Source organism: Urocitellus parryii, chromosome 6 (genome assembly GCF_045843805.1).
Source record: "Urocitellus parryii isolate mUroPar1 chromosome 6, mUroPar1.hap1, whole genome shotgun sequence".
Lineage (NCBI taxonomy): Eukaryota > Metazoa > Chordata > Mammalia > Rodentia > Sciuridae > Urocitellus > Urocitellus parryii.
In genome coordinates this window covers 157,995,287-158,021,650 of record NC_135536.1, presented here as the reverse complement: position 1 = coordinate 158,021,650, position 26,364 = coordinate 157,995,287, and the positions used below count along the sequence as shown (strand labels likewise).

General features: G+C 40.8%; 1 protein-coding gene across 2 annotated transcripts in view; it reads left to right on the top strand.

Moving 5' to 3' along the window:
* Pcsk2 (proprotein convertase subtilisin/kexin type 2) overlaps nucleotides 1–16,734 on the top strand; it is a 270,092-nt gene extending 253,358 nt beyond the window's left edge. For both annotated transcript variants that reach the window (XM_077800021.1, XM_077800020.1), the window contains 3 exons: nucleotides 1,118–1,218; nucleotides 7,138–7,365; nucleotides 16,248–16,734. In XM_077800021.1, the coding sequence (XP_077656147.1) occupies nucleotides 1,118–1,218; nucleotides 7,138–7,365; nucleotides 16,248–16,734 (816 nt within the window). The remainder of the gene's footprint in view (nucleotides 1–1,117; nucleotides 1,219–7,137; nucleotides 7,366–16,247) is intronic.
* Nucleotides 16,735–26,364: the final 9,630 nt, after the last annotated feature.

The window sequence follows — 26,364 nt, the reverse complement described above, 5'->3', positions numbered from 1 at the left end:
TTAACAGCCTGCCCCTTCTGTAGCCCTCTTGGTCCTGGGGAAGATGGAGATTAGACCTGTTCCTCCCAAGCAAAAGAAGCCTCCAGACCTTCTTATTCCACCAACTGTACAGGAAGAAAGGGAGAAGAGCCCCTAGAAAAGGAAAAGGGAGGGTGGCCTCAGTCCTGTTCTGTTTGAGGTGACTCACTCTCTCCTGTAGAAGCTCCACTCCCTACCCAAAGGGCCACCCAATGGTGGCCTTTTCCCTCAACCCTTATCTACTTGAGCTGGGGAAAGGCCTTGAATTTCTTCAGAATATTTTAATTTTCCCCCAGAGACACCTTTAAACCTCCCTCATCCTTTGCTCCTCCAAATAATAGGCTCTCTATAGAATCCTACAAACAGAGGTTTCCACATGATCTTAATGAAAACACTGGCTTAAACAAAACATTGAAAATGATGTTTTTCTCTTTGTAAAAGTCCTTTGAAGCTCAGTTTATCACTTTCTCCCCTAAATAAGAGTTGTGGAGGTGATTCGTCCACATATCAAATTGTCTTGACTTGACATGTCTCTTCATATATTTTAGATATAGGAGAATATTATATTTGATTCTCTGTCTTTCCAGGTACAGTTTAGACAACCATGTTTCTTCTTCCCTCTTTGAGAATACTACCCTTTCCTTATTGAAGGGAAAATAAACACTGGTGCAGAGGCCCATAGGCTTTCCCAGAGTCAATCAGTGCAACAAAACTCAGCATTGTATTGACTAGATGCTAGCGTTGACTTATCACTTTCCACCTCATAATGTTTCCTTTTCAGATTCAGGAAGTAAATGTCTCTCTAGTTAGTCTCTGGACTTGCCATATAGTTGATTCTTTGAAGAAATTACTTACCTGTGAACACTATAGCAATAACTGATCATGTGTCCCATTCTGCATGGGCTACTAGGAAGCTCAGATTAAAATTTATGGCAAAAGAGATAGAGGTATATGGATGCTGAGTTTATCCTTAGTTTCATCTTAATCTTATCAGAACAAGGCATAGTTCAAATGAAATAGATAATACCATCATCCACTTTGTTTGGAGATTCAAAATAATGTGATTTCTTTACCTATTACTCAATGTCTTTCCTTCCAGGCCACCACAGATTTGTATGGCAACTGCACACTGAGGCATTCTGGGACATCTGCGGCTGCTCCAGAAGCAGCGGGTGTGTTCGCCCTGGCTTTAGAGGCTAAGTACGTCTATAGCTCTGGGACCAGGGTCAGCTCAGAAGGTGGACTAGCATGTTCCTTTTTACACAATACCAGGTGTCCGTGGAGGCAAAAGTAGATGTAAAAGTCTACGAATGGTCAAGGCCAATGAATCTGCTGAACATTTCTAAATGTTCACCCCGCAACACACACACACACACAAACACACACCATAAAACTACATTTCTAGGAGGACAGAATACTCCAATATCCAATAACACATATCAGCAACTTACTTAGGTATCAAATAAGGGCACATAAGTACATCTTTCTTCATCCATCTCTTCATCTTCTATATGGTTTTTGGCTATTTTACTTCAATATTTTAACCAGCTAATGAAGGAAAATTAAATTGACAAGCTGGGTATCTAGCAAGGCATTTCAAAACATCTGGCAAAGAGGATGTTCCTAACACAAGATTTGTTCATTTATAAGATGAATTTACTTTCCAACACTGAGACAAGGTGGGCAAAGCCATGCAGTGTAGACCAAGAGATGGGCTTTAATGGGAAAACCTTCAAGTGGCAGGTAAGAGGAGACCATTCCCTATGTTCTCAGCATCCCACGGAGAGGCTACTACCATTACTACTGCCGAATACACGTTGGATTTGAGCATCAGAGGAGGTACCTGCCCACCCACCACTCTGCCTTCTTTCATTGAAGCCAGAGGTTGACTTTCTGTTCAAGGAATGAACACTTGGACTTCAGACATACCCCACATGGCATGAATATAAATGCCAGCTATATAGAGAGTTGTCAGAGAACACAACACCCAGAAACTGTGACAAGTTGGATTCAGGATCCTGGGGAAGGGGAGTCAATTTCCTATCCCTGTCAGTGGTTGCTAGGCAACTTCAGCTTCTAGCATCAATCTTCAGGCCGTATTGCTTATATTACTCCACATATGCATGAATTTTACAATTTGCAAAAGGGGCTAGAGTTGGTTCCTAGAATAGGAAGAGACTTTGAAAGATCATCTAGTTCAACTCTCTGTCTTCAAGTTTGAAAGGGATAATTATTCTCCTTCTATAGAAAAGATCCCAAGTTGAGAGTGACTTTTCTCTTTAGACCAATCTAACCTTTGATTCTTCTAACAAAAGTCAGGTGGAAAATTTAAGACACTAGGAGAGTGACATTGGTCAAAACTTAACTTTTAATTAACAGTTAATGTTTTAGTTAGCTTTTTCATTGCTGTGTCCAAAAGACCTGACAAGAACAATGTAGAGGAGGAAAAGTTTATTTTGGCTAATGGTTTCAGAGGTTCCGTCCATAGTTAGCCAGCTCTATACTTCTGAGCCTGAAGTGAGGCAGAACATCATGGTGGAAAGAAGGGCATGGTAGAGTAAATCAGCTCAGGAGATGGCAACCAGGAAGCAGAGAGAGAAAGCATGCTCCCCAGGAATAAAATATATATGACCTACTTCCTCCAGCCATACCCTACCTGCCTTCAGTTACCACCCAATTAATGCATATCAGTGGATTAATCCACTGGTTAGGTTATATTTCTCATGATCATTTCACCTCTGAAAAATTCTTGCACTGTTTCACACATGAGCTTTTGAGGGAAACTTCAGTACTATTAAACACAGAAACCAAAACTTACTTACATGTGTTGTACATTTCCTAAAGATAAAAGGTCCATCTCGGGTCATGAGTCGGGTGGCTGTGCTTACTCCAACTGCAAGCACAGACAAACAGAAGTGTCCCTTTTAACCTCGGTTGGCAGGACTTGACTCACAGTCCCCTGGGATCTTGGCAAGCAAAAAGTCACTTGCCCAAGCCCTTACACATATGAAAGGGCAACCTAAATTGAAGCTACTGGATTCCTAAAGAGATTTGTAGTTCTCATTGATTAATTAGCATTCTTTAAGCAGATATGTGTTTTCCAAGAAAGCCACACTCAGTGGCTTCTGCTTATTCTCATTGGCCAGAACTGTCACATGACTACCCCACACTGCAAGGAAGGCTGGGAAATGTAGTTTTATAGTTGAGTATATTGTTGTTCTAAGTAAAAAATTGAAATTTTTCTTACTAAGGAAAGGAGGAAGAATAGATACAGGGGAAAGACAACTCCTAGTTTTCTTCCAGTGACTAAGTGGGTTATCACTCACTTTCTCTGCTTCTTTATTATCTTATCTGCAAAATATTGAAAGTTAGATCATTCATAAGATTCAAAGGACTGTCTAGAATACTGTAACCCTGCTTCAGGAATATAATTTCTTTTAAAAAGAAATTTAGTTGGATGTGTGTTGGTCTTAATGTTGAATATAACTTAAAACTGTCAGGAAATGTTCATTTACATGTTTTTAAATATTGCAATCCATATTTTCATTGGAAAATAGTATCTATTCTCTTCTAACTTACTTCAATTCCCAATATATAAGGTAGATTTTAATATTGATAATAATAATAATAAATAATAATAAACTCTTCATTGAGTGCTCATACTGTGGTAGTTACTTTACATATCTGATCTACATTTACAACCTCCAACAAGATTATAAGGTCTTATCCCCAGTTAAATACATAGACAGTAGGGTTTGGATTGTTAAAGTAACTTTTCCAAGTTCACACAGTTGGATTTAAAACCTACTGTGACTGATTTCCATTACTGTGGTTTTTCCTCAAACCAACTCTTTCCTAGAAGAGGCATTGCCCCCAAGGAATCAAAACCAAGCTGTGAAATCAAAATCTGGACCCTGACATTATTTTTTTTACCATCCCCAAATGATTGAAATATGCAGCTGAGGTTGTGAACCATCATCTTAGACCAATGTTCTCAAACATTGGTGTGTAGAAAAAAACATCTAGGAAGTTGTATTTCGTGCAAATTATCAGACCAACAACCTCCAAGATGCTTATTTAAGAGAGCAGGGAATCTAAATTCATCACTAAACATCCAAGTGGTTCTGATACAGGAGATTTGTAGACCACAAAGAGGCTCCCTATCCACAGGGGATCCACAGATGGTTCCCACAGCATCCCGAGCTCCCCCTAGCAAGGCAGCTCTCACTTTTTAAATATTGAGTTGTCCATCTGTCCTCACGTTATAAGCTCTTGAAGGAGGGACCTTCATATGACATGCCCAAAGTTAGTACTGTGCCTGAATGTGGGACACATCCAGGAGACATCCACAGAGTCACTTCACATATGGTACCTTTTCACATATCTGTGTTTTATTTTCCTAATTATTATATAAAACATATGAGAGCAGGGGGATGTGTGTCATGTGCTTGTCCTACAGCCTCCAACATAGCAATCTTTATGTTGCACATACACTGTAAATTTATTTTTTACAATTCAATAACTATCACTTGTGAGTCGTGAGCTGGTATGATAGAATTAAAGCTTAAAACATGTTCGTGGAACACTTCTTTTACCGGATAGTGTATTTTATCAATTCAGAAATTTTTTAGAAGGGGCAATTTGGAGAGGTCCAGTTTTACTATTCAGACATATGCAAACGGCTAGACAATCAATGTCGCACACTCATTTACATTGTAGTATTATGCTCTTGTGTATCTCAAAAGCAAGGAGTTCTTTGTTCTGATTCATTCTGTCTTCTCTCTCTCTCTCTCTCTCTCTCTCTCTCTCTCTCTCTCTCTCTTACACACACACACACACACACACACACACACACACACTGAAGAAATATTTGAGAGAGTCCTACTTCAGACATTGGGAAGCACAGTACATTTCCATGATCAACACAAAGGATACTTAGCCAGTCCTCAGGTCATTTAGATCCTCATTTTCCAACACTTCTGAGATCAATAAATTCAGAATCCCATTCCAGCGAAACACAGAGCTTTTAGCCACAATCGTCTTCAGGAAATTCCATGCCATTCTCTCAGGTCCTGAGGACCATCTGTCCCAGATATGTTCTGAATCGTCTCAAGTACATATTGACCCTCCTTTGAACTTTCTCCTTAAAAGAAGACAGTCCATATTTCAAGAATATATGGATCCCTGGAACACTTTGGCTCTGCTTCAGAGCTTCACATCAATGAACTTTGTGTGTGTTGAAACTTCACCAAATGAGTTATGTTGTTCCTAGCCCTTTGAATTATTTGACTTTGGAAGAGCATAGTAAGTAGTTCAGGGTTTTTCCAATTTTTTAACCATGACCCTCAGTGAGAAATAAACATACACAACATACACACACCCCAAAAGTTTCATGAAAATTATTAATATAAGAATTTTACAGGTAATATACCCTGTTACTGTTTCTATCCTTTTCTATTCTATTAAGTGTTTTAATGATAACCCCAGCCATTAAATCACTAGTTCTCAACCTTGACTGTCTGCTGGAAGATCTGGAAATATTAACCATTTCAATGGCTAAGTCTTGCTCCCAGAGATTATGATTTCATTGGTCTGGGATAGCCTGGGCAGATGGATTTTAAATGCCTCCTGAGAAGAATTTAATATGTAACCCAGGTAGATCACCTATACAATAAGTTGATTTCCTAGCTCACAAGTGAATCATGACTTGCAGCTTGAAAAATTGATGCTAATAAGAGACACTAATTTCTAAAGACAATAGGATTTGAAAGCAAACTGATTTGTTTAATGTGCCAAGGACTATCCTGGGCATTGGGGATATAAATATAGTGAAGATATTATCTCTGCCCTTGAAGAACTGACAGTCTCATTTTTTAAAATGAGTACACTCATATAGTCATACACTCACTGCCAGCATCCACAAGCCCCCAGGTCCCCTCCCAGTCATGATCCCACAACTAACCCAGCTTCCAACAGCATAGGTTATTTGTTCCTGTTTTTATACTTTAAACAAATGGAATCACACATGCATTCTCTATATTAGTCTCTTTTCCCTTGCTATAATAAAATACCTGATGCTAAGTATTTAATAAAGAAAAAAAGTTTTATTGGTTCACAGTTTGGGAGGCTGAAAGTTCAAAATCAAGTGGTCTCCAGAAAGTCTTTGGTGCTGATGGCATCATGCTGGGAGCACAGATGAGGAGAGATCACATGGCTAAACAGAAAACCAGGGAGTGAGGAGGGCCAGTCTTGCTCTTTTATAAAAATCCTCAAATCCTCTCTCATGAACTAACCAGGGTTCTATGAGATCTACATTATCTCTGCCTGAGGGCAATGGCCCCGGTGATCCAATCACCTCCCACTCAGCTCCACTTCCTAAAGGTTCCATCACCTCCAACATCACCACACTGAGGATCAAGCTCTTGAACCCTTGGTGTGGACACCCATACCATATCCAAACCACAACATTCCATTTTCTGTCTCTCTTCCTTAGGTCAACACAGTATTTGTAAGACATGTCCATATTATTAGAAATCATTATAGCACATTCATTGTCATTACTGTATAGCATTCCACATTCCGTGGTTTATTCTTGCTACTGTTAAAGGATATTTGGGTTCTTCACAGCTTGGAGTATTCTAATATACATATCTGGTAAAGATATACACATTTTTGTCAGATACATATATAAGAATGGAACTTCTAGGCTATTGTTTAGACATATGGACAACTTTAGAAGATCTAGCCAAACAGATTCCAGAGTGGTTGCAACAATTTACACACCCATGAGCAAAGCCCGTGAGTTCTACTTGCTCCACGACTTCATCAACACAGCATGATCAATCTTTTTCATTTTAACCATTCTAATGAGTGTGTGTTAGAATGCTCTTTTAAAATAAATCATTGTTAAGTAAGAAAGGCAAGAAAAAAATTGAATTAACATATATGATGGCTCTAAATCATGCATGGACACCCTTCCTTGAGTGAGGAGTTCAAAATGTTCCAAAATCTCCCAAGAGGCCTGTGTTCTGGGTGTTGCTTATCTGGCTCATTGTGATGTCTCTCTCTCCCACTCTGCCTCTTGCCCTTACTCTCATGCTGTCTGCTTCCTGTACCCAGCCTGGGCCTGACCTGGCGAGACATGCAGCATCTGACCGTGCTCACCTCCAAACGGAACCAGCTTCACGACGAGGTCCATCAGTGGCGGCGAAACGGGGTCGGCCTGGAGTTTAATCACCTCTTTGGCTACGGGGTCCTTGATGCAGGCGCCATGGTGAAAATGGCTAAAGACTGGAAAACCGTGCCTGAGAGATTCCACTGTGTGGGAGGCTCCGTGCAGGACCCTGAGTAAGTGGGGCCGGAGGTTCTTCTGTTACATGTGGAAAATGCACCAGTGATGGTGCTGTGACATTGACAGCACTATGGGATTTCCTCTCCAGGTCAGGTGCAGGCACTGGATTTTATGCAGGGAAAACCAATTTTTAGGAAGAACTGTAGAGTTGCACAACTCCAGGGAGCACCATTTACACAGCAATATAATTGTGTAACATGGAACCCCCCTTTTAGGCGTAAGCTGTAGAATTTTCAGTGGCTCATGTCATTATTTTTAACCACACAAATCAGCCAGTGCCACGAGCATCCAGATCAGTGAACAGAATGTGACTGATATCCCAGAAGGACCCCCCGATCCTCTTCCATCATCATCTCCTCGAGGATAACCACTAACCTTACTTCTAACTCCATAGATAGTTCGCCTACTCCGAATTAGTATAAATGGAATATATACTGTGTTCTCTTTTATATCTGGATTCTCTTGTTCAGAATTATGTAACTGAGATTTAGTGTGTCCTTGTCGTTTATTTTCTTGGCCAGTGTTTCAGTGTGTAGGACTGTTTATGTATTCATTCTACTTGTGGGACAGTGATTGTATTCAGAGTGCGGCAGATCACCATTTGGTGGTATTTGAATGAGTTCTCCACACAGGATCGATGGGTTGGTCAAGTGTACCTACTTCCCTTCTCACTTCCCCATAATGGTAAAAATATTGGGAAAAAAAAAAAGCCTTCCTCTTCAATTTTTTTCCTCTCCCCGTTGATCCATCAGTAAGATAGAGATAGCAATTCTTATTATAGATGAGATATTACATACTATGAAATACACAGAATATAAGTTTATTTGTGTTTTGATAAATGTATACACCTAGGTAACTGTCACCTCATCAAGAGATAGAACATTCTATCTACCTGGAAAGATTCCTTGTGTTCCCTTCCAGTTAGTCCACACACCCCATAGACAACCATTGTTCTTATTCCCCTCACCATAAGTGGGTTTTGCCAGTTCTTGGACTTGAACAAGAATCACATGGTATGAATGAATGCTTTTTCCAATTTCTTTTAGTCAAATTAGGTGTAGGAGGTTTATCCAAGTTTTTACATGTCGTGGCTCATTCATGCTCAACACAGCATGATCAATCTTTTTCATTTTAACCATTCTAATGTATGTGTTAGAATGGCTGTGTGTTCCATTGTAAGAATACACTTCTGTAGTATTTAAATACTGGTTAAGTTCATCTTATTCACCATTTTATCCACCTACTGTTTCTGCCTTACTTCTGTTGATCATCTGAGTTTGAATACACCTTACACTTTGGCAGTATGAAGTCTATAGATCAAACCCATCTCAATATAGCATTTTTAAACTTATTAGAAAAATGGGTAAGATTACAAATGAGGCCAATTATTTTGAAAGCCAGTTACAAAAATAATGTTTTAAAAAGCAAATTTGTGATACAACAATGCATATATTTTTATCAATACATTAAGTAAAAAGTTTTAGTGGCAAATCTAAGGTCCACAATAATTTCAGAACATTGATAATGAACAAAATGCTCCTAGAAGACACACACAATAGACTCCCTAAATTCTGTCTTTGGGCCCCAAAATAACATCAACTCCTTGGAAGGGTGTCAAGACCTTGAAGCTACTAAACCACCTGCTAAGTCCACTTGACAATCGTCTGTAGCACCCCCCAGGTGCCACATGCAGACCACATGGCATCACGATTCCAGATTCTAGGTGTCTGAGGGGGGTCCTGGGAGAATGCTGCTAAGAAATGCTTTTGAATAGTCCCCGGTCTGGCCCTTGACTTCCATCATCTCTTTTCATCACAGAAGGTTGACATCACCAGTCTCGATTTGAAGGTGAGAAAAGAGGCTCAGAATATGAAGTAAAGGGCCCTAGTTCATGGAACCAGCATCCCATCCATTCTATAAGACCTGAGGTCTAGAACTTCATCTACTGTTGCAGAGAGAAAGACTTAACAGGTGTCCACACCTTTACAGATGTTCTGCCAGCAGCAGGTGGGGCCAGAACATTCCTTGCAGCAGTGCAGCTGGAGCACTATTTACATTTGGCTGCACAATGAATATGTCCTCAATTTTAAAAGGTGGCACTGTTGCAGAATTGAAAAGGACAATGAGCTTTAAATACCCTGGGACCTTCTTAGTCCAGGTTCATATTGAAATGAGATCTTATTTTTTCAGACAAGCCAGACAGAACTCCAAAGTTCCTCAAGGATTGTGTGTTTGTAGGAAAGGGCCAGAGAGAGGCACCATGGGAGGAAGGGAGAAGAGAGAAGGAGGGCACAGGCAGAGATGAATGACAAGTGATCTCCCAGCTTCTGAATAGCATTCTGTCATGATCTACACCTACATGTGTAACACGGAGTCAGAGGGAACATGAAGAATAATGTCCATCGTTTAAGGAATCTGAGACCCAGAGTTTTGATCATCTCGACATCTCACAACTAGCCAGGAACTGTTTCACTCATAATATTGTTTCCAGTTAAAAGAAACTGGAAAGCTATTCTATTGGCACAGACTCAGTTGGGCTCTTCTCAAGGACAGGATCCTTGTCTCTCCGACTACAGATAAATTCCCAGTTTCTAGAATCGTGCTGGGCACTTAGACCTACATTAAATATTTTTGAACAAAGGAAGAAATGAAAAATATCTAGCCAACATCACCTAGGCACAAAGAAAACATGCCACAGGAGCAGAGGAACAGCCAGGCAAATGGGAAGAAGCCCCAACATGATTGGCAGGGATCTGCATTCCCCCGCTGCCCTCTGAGCCCTTGTTCACCCCTGCATCTGAATTTGTTCTCAGATGCAAGTGAGTTAGGTCTAGGGCAGATATGTTGGTGGAAAACTCAGAGGCTAGACAGAAGGACAACCCATGGTGGGCTGCGCCACTTGGCAGGGGAGATCCTTATTAATTTGAATCGCCCTTCCAAGGGGGTTGAATAGAAGAACCAACATCCCTGGAATTGGCACTTTCCATGACATGCCAGGCTGCACAGAAACAGCGTGCGAGGTTGAAAGAGTAGTGATTGTCAGGTTTATGGGTTTCCTAAGCATTTATCTTCTTAGAGAAGGAGTCAATTTGAAAAGCAATTTTCTAAAGAGACTTTATCAAGAGAGCCGGTGAAAGGTGCTCCACAATGATCACAGGGGAGATGCAACTGGCTGTGACGAGCTGCACCTGCCGGTAGAATGAGACAGAACAGGCCTGCCCATCAGCCAACAGGGACATTGTTGAGCTGGGACAGCCCCCAACCCTTCTGTGTACTCCAAGAGAACTGTCTATGCAGCTCCTTTACAGCACAGCTAAATGTACACCCCAACTCTGAATTTTAGGTGAATTTAGAAATAAATGTTAAAACCTGGTATGAATGCCAGAAGCAGCAAGGGGAACTAGGAAAAGAGCATCCTCAGCCACATGACAGCTGTTGACCATGGACGGCACTGCTAAGCCACAGTGTCTTCCTGTGTGGGTCACCGTCCACCTGACTCTCACCCATCAGAAAGAAGAAATCTCACAATGACCACCCACTGAGTGTTCTCGTGTGACTTCCATACTGCAGACATTTTAGGCGCTTGAGAAACAGCAGCTGTTAGCTGTCATGGTGGTGCACACCTGTGATCCTAGCTCTCAGGAGGCTGAGGCAGGAAGGTCCCAAATCCAAGGTCAGTTTGAACAGCTTTCCAAAACCCTGTCTCAAAATACATAAACCAGCAGCACTCAGTTGTAGAGCACCTCTGAGATCAATCCCCAGAAATGGAGAGAGAGAGGGGGGGGGGAAGGGGAAAAGGAAAAGAGGAAGGAAGGAAAGGGAGGAAGGGAGGAAGGAAAGAGTGGCTATTTTCTCTCTCTCTCTCTCTCTCTCTCTCTCTCTCTCTCTCTCTCTCTCTCTCTCTCTCTCTCCATGTCTGTAATCCCAGTATCCCAGGAGGCTGAGGCAGGAAGATCACGAGTTCAAAGCCAGCCTCAGCAACTTAGTGAGGCACTAAGCAACTCAGTGAGACCCTGTCTCTAAATAAAATACAAAATAAGGCTGGGGATGTGGCTCAGTGGCTGAGTGCCCCTGAGTTCAAACCTCAGTACCAAAAAAAAAAAAAAAAAAAAAAAGAGTGGCTATTATTGCTGTATCATACAGCTGAAGATCCATAATACAAACTGCATTTCACCAGGATCCCTGGGAAACAAGACCTGTGTCTACGCACCAGGCAACCATGAATTGTATGCAATAGAATAAAGATACAAGCCATCCCCAAACCCCAAGGCTTTTCTTTTCTAGAATTTGAACACTAGGCTATTGTACATCATCCCTATAAGGTCAGAGAGGAGCTCTTCACTCTCTGGATGTGCGCCTTATTTTCTGCTGCAAATGAGCTCCAGAATGTGGCCTGGGAACCAACACCCTGTGACTGTCCAAAGTATCTCTGTAGAGCCTCCTTTGGTTCCACAATATACTCATATTTTAACCTTCTTATAAATTGACTCTTCTGGTGCAGGTATCTTCTTTTTCTTTTAGAATGATTGTTGCTCCTTTTCTTCTTGTAAAAGCAATGTGTGGTCACTATAGAAAAAAATCAGAAAATACAAGGGAGCAACAAAAGTAATTATAAATGGCAGAAGCAGCATGGGGAGAATAATACAATATCATTATGTTTGTCAGCTTTTTGTGGCTGGGACCAAAATACCTGACAAGAACAATGTAGAGGAGGAAAAGTTTATTTGGGGATCATGGTTTCAGAGGTTCAGTCCGTGATCAGCAGACTCCATTGCCCTGGGCCCAAGATGAGGCAGAATATCATGCCCAAAGGGTATGGAAGAGGAGCACTGCTTCACTAATGGCAAGAAAGAGAATGGGGAAAGGGCCACAGGGAAGATGAATCCTTCCAGGCCATGCCCCTAGTGACCCACCCGCCCCCAGATACTCCCCACCTGCCTACAGTTACCACCCAGTTAGTTGATTCCACTAGGATGGACTGATTAGGTTACAGCTCTCATAATCTAATCACTCCATCCCTGAATATTCCTGCATTAACATAGGAGCTTTTGGCTGTGAAGAGGGATATCTCACCTTCAAACCCTAATAGCAATGTTATACAAACTGCTGTTATATTGTATTTTTTAGAGAATAATTCTTAAAAAGTCTGTACATGTACACTACAGAGTTGTTTTTCCAAATTTCCATCAGCATTTGGTTGAATGTGGAACCCCTGGATTTGAAACAACGGTGGTATTGTTCCTAGGCTCTCTAAATGCCATCCTGTCTGCCAAAAACACAATGAGAACATGGAACAGTGTTTTCCATTTCTACCAACTTTACTGTCCCTGGAACTCACATCAGGCTTCAATTTAGTTCCATAGTAACTTAACATTGCCAGAGCTGTTCAATCAAACGTGTTCTCTTTTAGGGGACCCAGCCCCTGTGCAGTAAGCAGTTCACATGGCAGCCTGGGGGTTGGATTTTTGTTTTGTTTTGTGCTCTAATTAGTTATACTTAACAGTAGAATGCATTTGGACACATGATATGGAGCATAACATCTCACTCCTTGAGTCACACCAGTAGTATAATCATACATGTATATAGGGTAATAATATCTTTCTCATTCTACCATCCTTCCCATCCCCACAACCCCACCCCTCCCCACACTCCACTCTGCACAATCCAAAAGTTTCTTTATTTTCCCTACCCCCATCCCACTATGGATCAGTATCCACTTATCAGAGAAAACATTTGTCCTTTGTTTTGAGGGGATTGGCTTATTTCATTCAGCATGATATTCTCTAGTTCCATCCATTTACTGGCAAATGCCATAATTTCATTCTTCTTTAAGGCTGAGTAATATTCCATTGTATATATGTACCACATTTTCTTTATCCATTCACCTGTTGAAGGGCATCTAGGATGGTTCCATAGTTTAGCTATTGTGAATTGAGTTTTTATAAACCTTGATGTGGCTGTGTCACTGTAATATGCTGAATTTAAGTCCCCTGGGTATAAACCAAGGAGTGGGATAGCTGGATCAAATAGTGGTTCCATTCCAAGTTTCTTGAGGAATCTAGATTGGGTTTTTTTAAGTAGACAACTCCTCCACAGCATTAAATAAGCCATACTCCACAGGGATACCTCTGTATCCTCTGACCCCTACACACATTCCCAACCCCCAAGGCTTCTAGGAAAATGTGTGATTCCTAACACAATTTTGTATGTTTGATCTAATTTAGACTTGCCTGCCTTTTAGCTTTCTCATTCTATCATAAGTGATGATCTGAGTACTAGAACAACTTCTTTCTTGCATGGGGGACCTTACTGTTAATTCACAGAATCTCCAATGTGTTGTGGGCTGTGGATCTGACTTCTAACTTACGTGACTGTCCCAACTTTGATTCTTAGCCAATCAAAGAAATACTTTCAATTTTCTCTTAGGGAAGCAATGTCACTTTTCTGCCCGTTTCTACAAATTGACTGTAAGGTGACCGTCACTGGTGACTCTAGACCATAAGAACCGTGAGTGCAAACTAAGACAGAAAACAATCTTTCTTAGAATTCAGCTTATGTTTTGAATCCTTAAGGTAATAGTGACTATTGCATTTGACAAATGACAAGTGAATTTTATAGTTTCTAAAATGGTTATTACTCAGTATAATGGCCTCTGGTTGTTGGCTTGTGGATTTCCTCCCTGAGTTTTTCAAAGAAGCCCAGACTACAAGACAGGAAAGGAGATAGGCTTCCATGCAGGACTCAGAGCTGGAACCTCTTCCAATTATTCTCTATGACCTCCCACTCCCTTCTCAGAGAATCCCAGGGCCCTTCTGTCTGCACTCTAGAAGGAAAGACCCTATTCTGGACCTGCCTGCTATCTGTACCGAAACCCAGTGGTGATGCTTCCTTCATACCTTAAGGTTCTGGACTTTCCAGAGATCTCTAGAAAGGTGGAGAAAGTCTATATCACAGAATCTACACTTTCCCCAACTGCTTTCCTAAAGCTTGTGAGCCAGGAAAAAACCCACTGTCCTGGAAACTGAAGTCCAAGAGGCCTCCTGCATGTTGATGTTCTTATCACATTCAGATTCAACATATACGAACAATTTAGAAGTAACTAGCCACATGTTAATACATGTAATTTTATCAAATTACATTTGATAAAATGTAATTAATTAAAATAAAATAAATTTAAAATTCAATTCTTCACTCACAGCAGCTGCATTACAAGTGGCTAGTGTGTCAGAGAGCACCAATATAAAATATTTCCATCACAGAGGGATGTCCTCTGCTGGTCCAACTATTTGTAAATACACTATGTATAGGAGTGTGTGTATATAGTCATGTATGTAGCTTTGACCTCTAATATGGGCTGTAAGCCAGTGCCACCAAATTGGATGGTTTCTCCAGAGCCTGGGAACAAAAAGACTACCTCTACCACCATCAGTGGCCCTCCATAACCAGTAGATACTTTTACATCACTCAACATACACGTCCAGGGGGACGGTGCATAGCATCACTCTGTGAGAACTGTCTCATATATTTTAAGTTCCTTGGGAGAGTATTGCTTTTATTGATGGGCTGCAGTGTAAGCTTTGGCAAGCCCTCCCAAGATGACAATCTTGATTCCAAGAGCAATAAAGAAACAAAGCTTGTCTCTGAGCTGGGTGCATGACCAGCATCTTTTTATAGAAGTGTTTTTGCAAGATGTGTGTTTAAAAATATCTACCACTGGGATGGGGATGTAGCTTCAGTGGTAGAGCATTTACCTCACATGCACAAAGCCCTGGGTTCAATCCCCAGCATGATTTCTCAAGAGGGTCCAACTCTGTGGACAAAGACATCCCCAAAATCTGGTCATGTCTTATAGAACTGTCATTCACCAGAATTAATTTACCCAGTTTCAACTTTTTTTAAAATGGTAGAACAGGTTGAGTGTCTCTAATCTGAAAATCAAAAGTATTACACAATCCAAACCTTTTTGAACACCAACATGATGTCACAAGTAGAAAATTCTAACCTAACTCATGTGATGGGCACTAATCAAAATGCAGGTACACTAAAATGTTGCTTAAAATTATCTTTAGGCTGTGTATATAAGGTATACAGGAAAAACACACATACATACATGAAATGCATGTGTAAGCGTGGGTCTACATTATGTTTATGCAAATATTCCAAAATTTTAGAAAAGTTCGAAATCTAAGATACTTCCAGTTCATATTCAATCTGTAATCATAATCATATCAGCAATATATTCTGTTTATCAAGGAAATTAAAAGAAAAGTATGGATTCTTGCCTCAAGTCAATCCTGAGACAAAACTTGGGTGCATGGACAGTTTTTGAGAGATGATCCCAGGAAATACACAGAAGTGAGGATGCAAAACAGGGGACTGGATAAAAGAATAAAGAATGCATGACTGAGCACGTTGCCACCACTGGCAACTAGAATCAACCCCATAGAGGACACTGAGTTGTCCCATGGAGGGATAGAGAAGTCAGAGTGTATTTATGCACCACATCCTGTCAATCATCGGAAGAGGGATGCTCCTAAGAGGTTATGTCACTGGCACCTTTGGACAGACTAAGCATGTTCCCATGGTGTAAGCGGGGGAGAAGCTGGAGTTGTTCATGCATGAGATGGGAAGCAATCACAGTGCACTGGACTCAGAAGGGACTTAGAAGACATGGGAGGGGCATCAACAACATCTGCTACATTCCCATTTTACGGGAAAGTTACTGAGCATGGTAAATTGCTCAGACTCACACAACTGGCATAGAAGCTAAACCCAGGTCTGTCTGATTAACTCCAAAGCCCCCACTCTTTCTGCCTTCAAACCTCCTCACAGAGTGCACATCTTCTCTTATTTTATCTCTTTGCCCTTTTGCCCTCAGGAAAATACCATCCACTGGCAAGCTGGTGCTGACCCTCACGACTGATGCATGTGAAGGGAAGGAGAATTTCGTCCGCTACCTCGAGCACGTCCAAGCTGTCATTACAGTCAATGCAACCAGAAGAGGAGACCTGAACATCAACATGACTTCCCCTATGGGCACCAAGTCCATTTTGCTAAGCAGACGTCCGAGGGATGATGACTCCAAGGTGGGCTTTGACAAGTGGCCTTTCATGACCACCCACACTTGGGGGGAAGATGCCCGAGGAACCTGGACCCTGGAGCTGGGGTTTGTGGGCAGCGCACCCCAGAGGGGGGTGCTGAAGGAGTGGACTCTCATGCTGCATGGCACACAGAGTGCCCCGTACATCGACCAGGTGGTGAGGGATTACCAGTCCAAGCTGGCCATGTCCAAAAAGCAAGAGCTAGAGGAAGAGCTGGACGAAGCTGTGGAGAGAAGCCTGAAAAGCATCCTAAATAAGAACTAGTGCTGCACTTCTGCCTCCACCACCTCCTTCCCTTCCCATTCTCTGCCTCTATCCTTGCTCCACATTTCTGGCAGGCACCTAGCAATTACTGTCACCCCACACAAGCAATTCCATCTTCTTGAACTGCAGCTTTGCTCACTATCAATGATTATTTTCATTACAATGAAAGCAACCTTTTTTTTTCTATGACCCAAATATAATGTTCCCACTAACATCTATGTCCTATGTGTTATTCTACCCTCTTTATTTCTGTCATTCAAATGGGTGATATCCTGCAAACAAAACTGGCGCAGCTTTCCCCTGAAATTTTTTTTTTCATATCTGAGAAGAGAAAAGAATGCATGTTAAAAAAAAAAAAGCCACACATAGCAACACCAAGAACGTCTGTCTGTGCTCTCAACTGAGGAACTGTTATGTAACAAGAGAAGTCAAAGCTGATGCAGAAGGCGAGTTCTGCAGCTCTTTAAAGCACAGGGGAAGCTGTTAATCCTTTGGGGAAAGATGATTTGAATTTAGCAAAGTTTTTCAGGAACGTAGATTAAGGTGACATGATGAGAAAGATGTCATCTATAGAGTCCTAATTACTGGACAGGGAAAGAGATTTAAAAATGAGCGTTGGAAATCTACCGCCAACGCAAAGATTGTAATTCACCCTACTCGGCCAGCATGATATAAAACCTAAGTAGCTTGGCTATAAATTCACCAGCTGCTGCTCTGAGTTATGGTTAAAAAAAAAAAAAAAATCTGCTGGAGCAGCTCAGTTCTTTCCAAGTTGGAACAGAGTTAATCCCTCCCACCCCCCACTCCTTGCCAGTTTTCAGGGGTTCCTCACATAGCTATCCAAAAATGGGGAAAAATGAAGGCGGGCCTCACAACATGTCTGGTAAAGAAGAGTTTGCTAGTTTTTAAAATAAGAACATTACCTTTCCTAAGTCACTTTGGGACTTCTTGATCTTGATGTAAGAGATAAGGTATTATTTTTGACAGTTTTATACACCTCTACATGGGCTTTGATTTCCTAAAAGTATCACTGGAAAGAAATGTCTTGTTCCCTCGTGTCACGATGTCATAGATGTATTGGGGAAATGGCCTCTGTTCTGAAGAGGTATGTGAGGGATGGCGGGGGCACATTTGAAGGTAGGAGCAACCATCTTTACATGGACCTCCATTTATGAGGGGCCTCGTGGGCCAAGAGGGGAATAAGCCAACTCATCCCCCAGTGACTTGAGGTCTCGAGAAGCAAAAGGAGCCCTCTTATAGGAAAGCACAGAGTTGCCATCTTGGCAATGCAGAAATCCATGAGCCCTTTTGACATGCCACCCAAAGGTTACAGTTATCAAATCCAAAAGATGCAATTTCATTGCCAAATAAGTATTACTGAAGTGACCTGTTGTCACTTTTTGTTCCTACCCAAGGATTGGCTTCTCACCCCCATCCCAGTGCCCAGCCATTCAAAAAAAAAAAAAAAACTATTCATTCTCAACCACTCCTGGCTCCATTCCTCCCTTCCCAATGGAGTATGTGCTTGGCCTGGAGTCAACTTTAGTAAAGCCAGTAGCACTGGAGCGCTGGGTTAGATTCCCTGAAGGTGCAACTTTAAGAGAGAATTCTGGAAATGTCACTTTCTTTTCTCCCCCATACTGGCATGAATTTCTGTCTTCTCTAACACTTTGTGACTCACCCTTGCATCATGCTTTAAAGTGTAATGATATTTATGATTTTTTAAGAGAAATTTATTACTTGTTGCAAAGGTCTTTTTAAACCAGTTTAAAGAAAAATAAAATATAAATGGAAATCATTGAAAATTCATTTCACATTAATGGTCTGAAAATAAACCAAAGGACATTATGTGTGCATGTGTGTATAAGTGCACACAGAAATATTATATATACATATGTAGACTATATACATGTGTGTATATATGTGTATATATATACACTTGTATAAATGTATATACACACATATACTTAAAATGTGTGTATGTGTAACAGACACCATATTCATCTCTAAAAGAACATTCAGAGAATATCAAGATGATTCTGGCTGAAGACAAAGGCCGGTGGAAATTCAGGTGAAAATCATCAATTCCCATTTTGTCACCTCTGTAATTTTGCAACTCTCTGTATAAACATTAAATGTCTTATATAAGCAGCAAAAATATAAAATAGTTGTCCATATTTTCACAATTGTGATATAATTTATGAAATTAGAGAGTAACTTATCAGCTTCTTAATAGAAATGGCAAGTTTTGATATGAGTATACAGTATATAAAAATATATAGTGCTATATATAAATATTTGGTCTCTATTTCATTTTTTGCATCAGTCTTAACACTAAACTATGTCAAGCTAGTGATGTTTTTATGATATCCCTGATTCTAATGCAAGAGACAGCTATTTATAGTCATTTATTTTAAAAAATGAAAATAAGTGAATAACGATTAATCAGGTTAACATTGTTACTTCCTGTGACAAAATTTTATAAGTAAATTTAAAATGATATGTTGTAAATTAGGAGGCTCAACAATAAAACATTACCTTCCAGAAATTATGTGGGATGTGCTGTATCTTACATGAAAACACTTTCCATTTATTGTAGAGAAGATAACAAAAAGTTTCCAGTGAGAGACCTAAAAAGCTTTCTTTAGTAAATATGCATGAAAGACATAATTAGCATATAAGTCATACACAAATTATGATCAACAGCAGCATTTTTCAAACTCAGGTGACATCCATTAGTACACTGTAAAATCAATTTAGAAAGTTAATACCAGGATTTTTTAATAGGATAGGATACGGTATGGTAGGGCAGAGTAAGGTAGGGTAAACTAGATCATGCACATTAAGGATAAGTATTGTTTTCTGAAATATTTTTTTCCAGCTGTGTGTATGTTTGTGTGTCTGTCTGTCTTTGTCTGAGTGTGTATGCTGGTTCACAGTGTAAAACACATTTCTTATTATGGGTCACGGTCAAAGATCTTTTAGAAACACCATTCTAGACCACATTAGTCAAGCTAGACTAAGTTATGCTATAGTAACAGCCTCAGGATCTCAGTGATTTAATACAACAAAGACTAATCATTTCACACAATTCTAATAAGGATTCAGGTGACCCCTAAGGCCTTAGACCTCCCAGTGACTAGAGCATCCAGGTTACTTCAGTCTTCTTGTTTGTAATCATACTATGAGGATGCTACAATCACCATGCAGAAGAGGACCCATTAAGAACTCTCATCCACTCCTCTACATTCAGCCTGATGATGTACACATCAATTCCCTACCCATTATTCACTGGCCAGAGCTGGCCAATGACCATGCCTGTACACAAAGGACCTAACAGATACTTGGGGAGCTTTAGAATTTCTACTGCAACACAAGACTTTTTTGTTTGTTTCTTTTGTTTTTTGGTGCTGGTGATTGAACCCAGAACCTTTGTATATATTATGCAAACACTGTACCACTGAGCTACACCCCTAACCCTAAAACATTCTTAAGTTCTGATTTATATGGTAGCTTCTCTTCATGAATGTTACTTGTGAATATTATTACAAACTAATATTTACCCCATATGACCACATGCTGTTTTAGAAAAATCTTATTAGTTCACTATAAAAGTAATTTTGTTATTTTGTCCTCTGATACGCTGTTCATTAAATTCAATTATTAAAAATTTGAAGAGCACTTATGACTAAAAACAGACATTAAAGGGTATCAGGCCCAAAGTTTGGTCTTGTGAGACTGAGACACTTCTGATATTTTAGCACATTTTTTAAAAAAATTGGTAAAATTCTTAAAAATTACTATTCCACGTCATCATTACTATCACTCATACATTAATGATGGGTTTTCATGTGATCAATGCACTCATTGATTAGGGTGATTCCATGAAAACCACACAGGACAAAACTTTCAGGACACATAGCCATGTACTCTATATTAAGGGGAGGAAACGTGTATTAGGGAAATTGTTGAGTTCATAGCCCGATGAAGCTTTTGGATGCAACAAGTCTAATTTGCTAGAAATTTCAGAAAAATCAAGACTCGGAAATTAGGAAAAGTGGTTGTGATAGAGTGTGTTTTATCAGTTTTTTTGTTGCTGTAACCCAAAGACCCAATGACAACATAGAGGGGGAAATGTTTATTTTGGCTCATGGTTTCAGAGGTTCAGTCCATAGATGGCCAACTCCACAGTTCTGGGTCCAAAGTAAGACAGTACATCCTAGTGGAAGGATGTGACAGAGGACAGCAGCTCCACACATGAGAGTCATGAAGCAGAGAGAAAGCTTTCCTCATCAGAGACAAAATATAAATCCCAAAGGCACACCCCCCAGGGATCTACTTCCTCCAACCACAATTTACCTGCCTGCAATCCACATTAGTGGATTAACCCACTGATTAGTTTATACCTCTCATAATCTAATCACGTATTCTCTGAAAACTTTTGCATTGTCTCACACATGAACTTTTGGGGGACACCTCATATAGAAACCATAATAAGGGTAAAGTGTTTTTAAAATTCTGGGAGTATGACGCAATATTAGTACAGAATGTCTCCTGCACCAATGTGAAGAATTTGGTTGTAGCCAGCAAAATGGTTCTCATCACCTGGCAATGGTCCCACTCCACACCCACCCACATCCTCTCGATACCTCATTAGATGCCCAAGAATATTAATCTCAACCTAGGGGAAACACATACCTGATCTATAGAAGGGAACGCCCTCCTCCTTATATCACAAATTAATCAAGAAGTACTTGAGGCAGCAGCAGTTCTCAGCGGCAACTTGAGGCTGCACCCTGTGCAAACCCCCAGGGTGGTGCTCAGCTGAGAAGGGGGCTCAGCGCCCCAAAGGGGCTGCCCCTCTGAGAGCTGAGGCAGCGAGAGAGTACGCTTGTGCCTGGCATCAGCACAGAGAGAGCAGCGGGGACAAGACCCGGCACCACCTCCTGGTCCTGCCTCCAGGAAATTCTTATGTTAAAAAGCTTAGTTAAGGAGATCCAACATGGCGGCCGGCGAGGAAGCAGCGACTCCAACGTCTCCACTTTAACGGGATATGAAAGACTCATCGAAACAGCTGCAGCCTAGCTACGGAGGAACTTCTAGCATAACTTCCTTAAGAGGAGAGCTGCCGTGAACTGGTAGGTTTACTCGAAGTGACAGGTTGCCCCAGAGAAGTGGATCTTGGAAGACCACGCGGGCACAGAGGTCTAGTCCCCCAACCATCAGCCGCTCCGGCAGGCGGCTCCCCCTGGAGGCCTAGCTCTCGCCCTGGGAGAAGCGGCCCCACCCGCCCGGTTTCTAACCAGGTGGCCTCAGCTACTTGGAGATAAAGGTGCCCTCGTGGCGGGTGCAGAAGTTAAGTCCTGCAGACGCCAGCCACCTTTGCAACCCGCGGGATCCCGGAGCGGCTTGGCCCGCCCCGCCAGAACCGGCAGTCCTCCGCCATCCGGGCTCCCCCGGGAGGCCCAGCTCTCGCCCTGGGAGAAGTGGCCCCACCCGCCCGGGTCCCAACCACGCGACCGCAGCTACTCGGCGATAAAGGTGCCCCCGCAGCGGGTGCAGGAGTTAAGTCCTGCTGATACCAGCCGCGTTTGCAAGCCGCCGGAACCCAGTGCGGCTTGGCCCGCCCCGCCTGAACCGGCAGTCGGCCTCCACCATCCGGGCTCCCCCGGGAGGCCTAGCTCTCGCTCCGGGAGCAGCCCCCTGCAAGCTAGGCGAACCTTCGACCCATCGGGAGGTTAGGCCCAGCAACCTGCGGAGTGATAGAGGTGCCCCTCGTGCCTGCTGGGTAGGCGGACCTTTGACCGACCAGCAGAGCAGACCTAGGGCCTGCCAGCGTGGTAGACGGATCACACCAATTGGAGGAGGATCACAGCCACTACATGCCCTGCAAGGGTGATTATTCAACTATACAAGAGCAATATAAATAAATAGAGGGAAAATTTCAAAACACAACAGTTTCACCAAGCAGAAAGAAACGCCAGCAGTATGAAAAGACAAGGAAAGAAAGGACCACAGGCAATGCAGGTCAACTCAACTTTAGAAGAGGTAATAGGTGCAACAGATGGAATGTCAGATAGAGAGATCAGGATATACATGCTTCAGATGATCTGGAGTCTCAAGGAAGACATGAGACAGCAAAATCAGATAATGAAAGATCACATTGACAAACAAATCCAGGAAGTAAAAGATCAATTTCACAGGGAGATAGAGGAAATAAAAAACAAACAAATAGAAATACTAGAAATGCAGGAAAAAATAAACCAACTTAAAAACTCAATTGAGAATACTACCAGCAGAGTAGATCACTTAGAAGAGAGAACATCAGACAATGAAGACAAAGTATTTCAACTGGAAAAGAACATAGACAGCTCAGCAAGTCTGCTAAGAAACCATGAACAGAACATCCAAGAAATATGGGACAATATCAAAAGACCAAATTTAAGAGTCATGGGGATACAGGAAGGCACAGAGCTCCATACCGGAGGAATACACAGCCTATTCAATGAAATAATACGAGAAAACTTCCCAGACTTGAAGAATGAGACAGAATCCCAAATCCTAGAAGCCTACAGGACGCCGAATGTACAAAACCATAAGAGATCCACACCTAGACACATTATAGTGAAGATGTCCAACATACAGAATAAGGAAAGAATTTTAAAAGCTACAAGGGAAAGGAAGCAGATTACATTTAGGGGTAAACCAATCAGGATAACAGCTGATCTCTCAACACAGACTCTGAAAGCTAGAAGATCCTGGAATAACATATTTCAAACACTGAAAGAAAATGGGTTCCAACCAAGAATCGTGTATCCGGCAAAATTAAGCTTCAGGTTAGAAGATGAAATTAAAACCTTCCATGATAAACAAAAGTTAAAAGAATTCGCAGCTAGAAAACCATCTCTTCAAAAAATCCTTGGCAAAACATTGCAGGAAGAGGAAATGGAAAATAACATTGAAAACCAACAATGGGAGGTAGGACAGTAAAGGGGGGAAAGTAGTCAAAGAAGATAACAAATCAGGTTTAGTAACATCAACAAACAAATATGGATAGAAGTACAAACCATATCTCAATAATAACCCTAAATTCAATGGCTTAAACTCACCAATTAAGAGACACAGGCTAGTAGAATGGATCACAAAACAAGACCCAACAATATGCTGTCTACAGGAGACGCATCTGATAGAAAAAGATATCCATAGACTGAAGGTGAAAGGTTGGGAAAAATCATACCACTCATATGGACAGCGGAAACAAGCAGGCGTGTCCATACTCATATCTAATAAAATAGATTTCAAGCCAAAGCTAATCAAAAGGGATAAAGAAGGACACTTCATACTGCTCAAGGGAACCATAAACCAACAAGACATAACAATCATAAATATATATGCCCCAAATAATGGTGCAGCGGTGTTCATCAAGCAAACTCTTCTCAAGTTCAAGAGTCTGATAGACCACCATACAATCATCATGGGAGACTTCAACACACCTCTCTCACCACTGGACAGATCTTCCAAACAAAAGTTAAACAAGGAAACTATAGAACTCAACAACACAATTAATAACCTAGACTTAATTGACATATATAGACTTTACCACCCAACATCAAGTAGTTACACATATTTTTTAAGCAGCACATGGAACCTTCTCAAAAATAGACCATATATTATGTCACAGGGCAACTCTTAGACAATATAAAGGGGTAGAGATAATACCATGCATCTTATCTGATCATAATGGAATGAAACTGAAAATCAATGATAAAAGAAGAAAGGAAAAATCAAGCATCACTTGGAGAATGAACAACAGGTTGCTGAATGACATATGGGTTATTGAAGACATCAAGGAGGAAATTAAAAAATTCCTAGAGTTAAATGAAAACACGGACACAACATATCGGAATCTATGGGACACATTGAAAGCAGTCCTAAGAGGAAAATTCATTGCTTGGAATTCATTCCTCAAAAAAAGAAAAAACCAACAAATAAATGATCTCATACTTCATCTCAAAATCCTAGAAAAAGAGGAGCAAAACAACAGCAAAAGAAGTAGAAGGCAAGAAATAATCAAAATCAGAGCTGAAATTAATGAAATTGAAACAAAAGAAACAATTGAAAAAATTGACAAAACTAAAAGCTGGTTCTTTGAAAAAATAAATAAAATTGACAGACCCTTAGCCATGCTAACGAAGAGAAGAAGAGAGAGAACCCAGATTACTAGCATACGGGATGAAAAAGGCAATATCACAACAGACACTTCAGAAATACAGAAGATAATCAGAGACTATTTTGAAGCCTTATACTCCAATAAAATAGAAGATAGTGAAGGCATAGATAAATTCCTTAAGTCTTACGATCTGCCCAGATTGAACCAGGAGGATATAGACAACCTAAACAGACCAATAACAATAGAGGAAATAGAAGAAACCATCAAAAGACTACCAACTAAGAAAAGCCCAGGACCGGATGGGTATACAGCAGAGTTTTACAAAACCTTTAAAGAGGAACTAACACCAATACTTTTCAAGCTATTTCAGGAAATAGAAAAAGAGGGAGAACTTCCAAATTCATTCTACGAGGCCAACATCACCCTGATTCCGAAACCAGACAAAGACACTTCAAAGAAAGAAAACTACAGACCAATATCTCTAATGAACCTTGACGCAAAAATCCTCAATAAAATTCTGGCGAACCGGATTCAAATACATATCAAAAAAATTATACACCATGATCAAGTAGGATTCATCCATGGGATGCAAGGCTGGTTCAATATACGGAAATCAATAAATGTTATTCACCATATCAATAGACTAAAAAATAAGAACCATATGATAGTCTCGATAGACGCAGAAAAAGCATTCGACAAAGTACAGCATCCCTTTATGTTCAAAACTCTAGAAAAATTAGGGATAACAGGATCATACCTCAACATTGTAAAAGCAATATATGATAAGCCACAGGCCAGCATCATTCTGAATGGAGAAAAATTGAAGGCATTCCCTCTAAGATCTGGTACAAGACAGGGATGCCCTCTCTCACCACTTCTGTTCAACATAGTCCTCGAAACACTGGCCAGAGCAATTAGACAGACAAAAGAAATTAAAGGGATAAAAATTGGAAAAGAAGAACTTAAATTATCACTATTTGCAGATGATATGATTCTATACCTAGCAGACCCAAAAGGGTCTACAGAGAAGCTATTAGAGCTAATAAATGAATTCAGCAAAGTGGCAGGATATAAGATCAACACGCATAAATCAAAGGCATTCCTGTATATCAGCGACAAATCCTCTGAAACGGAAATGAGGACAACTACTCCATTCACAATATCCCCCAAAAAAATAAAATACTTGGGAATCAACCTAACAAAAGAGGTGAAAGATTTATACAATGAAAATTACAAAACCCTAAAGAAAGACATAGAAGAAGACCTTAGAAGATGGAAAAATATACCCTGCTCATGGATAGGCAGATCCAACATCATCAAAATGGCGATATTACCAAAAGTTCTCTATAAGTTCAATGCAATGCCAATCAAAATCCCAGCTGCATTTCTTGTAGAAATAGATAAAAGAATCATGAAATTCATATGGAATAATAAAAGACCCAGAATAGCAAAAACAATAC